Below are 5,000 nucleotides of genomic sequence, written 5' to 3' on the forward strand. Positions count from 1 at the left end.
TTTTCTCTATTCATTCATGGAGTCTTGCCTCAATAACACCGTGTTCTACCGCAGATCATTCATAGAGATCTTGCCGCTCGTAATGTGCTGGTTGGGGAAAGAGAAACTTGTAAAGTGACAGACTTTGGAATGGCTAGAGATGTGCAACAGGATAACATTTATGAAAAGAAGACGAAGGTATAGTGAGCAATTACCAAGAGAGCAGAGCACAGACTGCATCGCAAAAGGAAACTTGCGTTCCTTTACCATATTCAATCTAGAAAAAGTAAACATGTTCATAAGCGAGTAATGTAAAAATGGCCTGTGTTTGTAGCTTTCAAACCGTGTGCTTTGCAATTCAACAAAATGAAAAACTTGCATGTTAGGTAACACTCTCTTAAAAAGTTAAAACATTGGATGAATGGTCTGCGGAGGTGGGAGATTGAAAAAAGCTTCATCTTATTCTACTTAAGAACTGTAAGGAAAAGTCGAGAATACCTGACTTTCTAAGAGCTTCCTAGTTTTTTTTCCTGAAATACCTTAAATTATAATATTCAATTGATTATTGTCCAAGTAAACTTGTTCGTTGTTGGTGGAATGAAGGAATGTCGGGTTTCACATGTGCAGTCCTGCTTTTGATGTGGACGGGTCTGCACGTTACCAAAATTGATATCCCTCCCAAGCTGGTGGTGTAAATGAAAAAAAAAAACTTACCAAAACTCTATTGGCACCAAAATGGCGGCGATGATAAAGCAAATAATTTAAGGACTTGAAAACCCAGAGACAGATTGTTAGGAAAAAGAGGAAAAGTAAGCAAAAAATGCTAATATGTTTTTTTCTTCTTTCAGCATGAGGACTGTATCTTTATGAATGACGATTAATATTTGAGATGATTTCTTTTTCTACAAACGCTAGGGCCGCCTTCCTGTAAAATGGACGGCATACGAAGCTCTTATGTATGGAACTTACACAACCAAGAGTGATGTGTAAGTTCTCGCACTCACACCATCGCTTAACACCACCGCATCATTTATATACTTACTGGCGCATGTTCAAAATTTTTCTTGCAGTAATTTTTGGCTTGTTGCTCGAAAAATGCGCACAAAGCATTTTTTTAAACAATATATTTTATTTTACAGTGCATTTTTCACCTCTTACTAACTGAGCGTGATAAGGGCGTGCTCTTGAATATTGGCTCGAGGTCATGACAGTACATAAAATGTTCAAAGGATAGAATATTTTCCTAAATTTAAACCATCTTCAAGGTGCATTAAAATGATATTCCATAAAATTCCTAAGTAGCATAAATACTGATATTAGAACCTATGACGAGACCTTAACTTGTCAAATTCTGTTTTATAAAACAATGCCTGTACCCTTCAGAATCCTAAGAAGAGCAAAAAAGAAGAAAGACAAGGTTGATGAAGTGATTAATGCTAGCACATTAAATATCTTGTTCAGTCTTGTTTATCATTTTTATAGATGGAGCTTTGGAGTTCTTCTTTACGAAATTTTCACCATAGGTAAGCCTATCACTAAGGTCATTGTTAAATTGCGGCCATCTACCTCACGGATGGCATTTAAAATTGAGAAAACTATATAGTTTTTATGGAGAGATGATTTTTATCTAATTTACAGTATAAAATTTAAACCGATGATTGAATATCACAGAAAAGTTCTCAATAATGGAGAGCAGATGGTATATCTAATTTTCAGAATGTTCAACATGACAAATGCGTAATGGTCTTTTCTTTTGAGGTGGATCACCCTATCCTCGGATGGATGGCAGAAAAATTGCAAATTTGCTTCAAGAAGGATACAGGATGCCCAAACCACAACACGTGGACAATGAATTGTAACTATAACCCTTGATTGCTGCATAACAAACCGTTATCATGCAGATAGGATGATAACAGCAGCCTTTAATTGGTTCTGATAAAACCTTCTCAAACTCGTTAATAATTCATAAAGTTTTTAGCCAAACTGAGTGCCCCATTGTAGTCAGGTGCATATGTATCTTGATACCCAATAAAACTACAGAACAAGTAACGTCTGAGTTAGTTCAAAAAATGATCAAAACACTGGTCGAGACGCTTGAGTTTTAATCAACGTTTATACTAATAAACTCCGGGGAAAAAGAAACAAATCATCTACCAGAACCCAATGCATTTTGAATTTCCCGAATATTCAAGATACAACTTTTGTAGTACCTTTCATTGTTAGCGTCTAGAGGATTAAAACGAATTTGGATACCTAATAGTTCAGCGAAAGAGCATCCATGTCAACAATGGCTTGAACCTTTCTTGTGAAGAGTCAGTCCACTGCATTCTAAAACTCTCTTCTATAACCTCAGCCATTCCACGAAAGTCTTAGCAGCCCAATTTCTTTTTATATTTAGTTGAAACTGGAACGGCCTCGTTATCCGAAGCACTTATTGGGAAGACGATTTTGGCAGGCGAAAACGACGTGATTCTGACTCGCTCTCCATCACGCCCTATTATGTAAATTTATTCGAACGTTCTACCTTTTAAACCCACCCAAATATTGAATATTCATTTCCTTTACAAATTACTATCACTTGTCTGATAAAAGAAAAGATCACCACATTACACTCATAAGGTTGAGAAGTCATTCAAAAACTCGTGCTTCTTGTTTCATCCGGGGTTCCAAACACCTCGAAACATTAAAAGTACGCCGCCTACGGCGTCGTGCTTTCATCTGTTTCTCAGTGTTTGGAACCCCTGATGAAACACTCGCACTCGTTTTTGACATACTACTTATCCTTTGGCCACTCACATTCGAAGGAGATCACCATGAAAAAGGTGAGCGAGCTTCCTATCGGTGAAAAAGATCAAACGGTCATAACAATATAGATGAAACGAGTTCAGTTTTAAGATCATTTCAGCAATGCGCGTTACTATATTAGTAACGAAAGGAAGGCCTGAAAGATTCAGTCTTGAACGGGATTCGAACCCATGACCTCTGCGATACTGATGCAGTGCTCTATCAATTGAGCTCTCAAGCCATCTGCCAGGTGATCTGGTGACGTAATTCGGAGAACTGGGGAAAAAAATTTTAACACCGTATCCCACAACCGCGCGCGGCCTTGAATGTTATTTCCGAATTCAACATGGCAGAGGCGAGGTTAGATCTCGGCGGTTTCCTCTTGAATGTTCATTCAGTAACAGGAAATGTGGGAGACACGGAATGCTCTGTTGAGTATGGCCATGGAAATACTGCAGGAAATTTGGAAACAAAACCTAAGGCCGTGCGTGGTTGTGGCCGGGATACGGAGCGTAGTATCCCAGCGTAGTAGTGTGATGATCTCAAGACTTAACTTTGGTTCATTCCTGCAGTTCAATTGTATGTCTTTTAATACATTGTTCCTTCATAGATGACATGTTTTGTCAAAATCTCTGTCCTATTCTTTGCAGGTACAAAATAATGATGTCTTGCTGGTTGGAAGACCCCAATGCCAGACCAACATTCCTTAATTTGAAAGACAAGCTGAAAAAGATGGAAAATCAACATAAGGTGCGCATCTAAGCCGAGCACTAAGCATTAAAATAGTAACTCAAATTTTCTGATCCGTTTGTTCACATATTATCATCTTTAGGAGGCTAAAACCAGTTCCAATACTTTCAAGGAACTGCACTATTCTAAGGACTGACTCTGTAGCGCTATATAACCAAAGCATCTATGTTAAAGTTTCATGAAAAAACAACTATCGCTTAACAAAATGCACTTAATAGAGTCATTTTATAAGTTACCATAACAACAGCCAACTCATCAAAACCCCTAGATTTTGCCCTTTAATGGTGATCTCAGAAACGCACTATTACTGGAGAACAATTCGTAGGCTAAATAGAAACTCTGCAAAGTTTCAAAAAAAAAAAAAAATCACTTCAGAGCTATCTTCACAACTGGGATATTTCAGGTAGTTCTGAATCCACTCCAGATTGTTTTGTTTTTGTTTTTTTAATTTGCAAAGAGTTTTACTTTAGCCTGCCAATCAATTTACAGCAAAAAAAATAGGGAGTTACTGAGTTCGTTTTTTAGATCTAAGCGTTATCGTGCAAAATATATGGTTTTAAGATGGGTTTTCTGTTGCTTTTGACACCTTAAGTACTACATCATAATAAGGTGTCTGTCTTCTTAAGCGAAAATTGTTGTTTTATATGGTACCACAACATTGTTGACGGGTCATTAAAAAGATGATATTATCCGTACCGCATCCCATCTCATTTGCAATCAATAAATCGATTAGAAACGTTTTGTCTTGGGTCTCATGCCATTATCAACTATCATCTTTTTTCAACCTAAACAAAAGAAAACAAAAAAATAAAGGAGTTTAACTCAAGGAAACCAACAAGGCAGCCCATTTTTTGTTGGACATCAACATAGCCTCTAAGAATTTGTGCTCTGCTTATAATTGTTGTTGTTGTTGTTGTTTCTTTTCGCTTTACAGAGGTTGATCAACATGGACATTTACGACAATAAACAGCTGTACGCCAACGTGGAAGATTTGGGTGCATGAATATCGAGTGATTTCTCAATGCAAGGATTTGCATGTTCTTTTAATTCAACTTAGGGTGCGTTTCTTTGGGAAAATCCAAGGCGTTTTCGAAGATTTTGCCTTGGTTCTCCCCTTGCAAAGTCTCGAAAAATAGCAAATTTCGACACTTAGGAGTCTCGTTATTGGAATATTAGTTCTGTGAGATCTCTCCTGCCAAATTGTCTTTGGCGAAGTTTATAAATAAACTTTTGGAAAAGTAGGAGTCGTATCTAAGGCTTTATTTAATGCGGTATTCTGGATAGAAAAATCTATAATAGTGACGATTTCGATATATGCCAACTAGGCCATTTGGCGACTTCTCTTTGTTAGGTTTTTTAGCCTTTGGAAGGTTGCCTAAGAAATCAGCAATTTTCGAAGATTTTGTCTTGATCTCACCTTTGCAAACTCTCGGAATACCGCAGTTTTCGAAATTTTGGAAAACTTGCTATATATCTTATTCTTAGCC

The 5,000-nt window shown here is 37.3% G+C and overlaps 1 protein-coding gene across 2 annotated transcripts in view; it reads left to right on the top strand.

The window, feature by feature from the left end:
- LOC137982356 (fibroblast growth factor receptor 3-like) overlaps positions 1–5,000 on the top strand; it is a 38,878-nt gene that overhangs the window by 33,845 nt on the left and 33 nt on the right. For both annotated transcript variants that reach the window (XM_068829456.1, XM_068829457.1), the window contains 6 exons: positions 55–177; positions 895–965; positions 1,462–1,502; positions 1,738–1,834; positions 3,414–3,513; positions 4,448–5,000. The exon at positions 4,448–5,000 is cut by the window's right edge and continues 33 nt beyond it. In XM_068829456.1, the coding sequence (XP_068685557.1) occupies positions 55–177; positions 895–965; positions 1,462–1,502; positions 1,738–1,834; positions 3,414–3,513; positions 4,448–4,516 (501 nt within the window). In that variant the 3' untranslated portion in view covers positions 4,517–5,000. The remainder of the gene's footprint in view (positions 1–54; positions 178–894; positions 966–1,461; positions 1,503–1,737; positions 1,835–3,413; positions 3,514–4,447) is intronic.

The sequence above is a fragment of the Montipora foliosa genome, chromosome 13, assembly GCF_036669935.1.
Source record: "Montipora foliosa isolate CH-2021 chromosome 13, ASM3666993v2, whole genome shotgun sequence".
NCBI lineage: Eukaryota > Metazoa > Cnidaria > Anthozoa > Scleractinia > Acroporidae > Montipora > Montipora foliosa.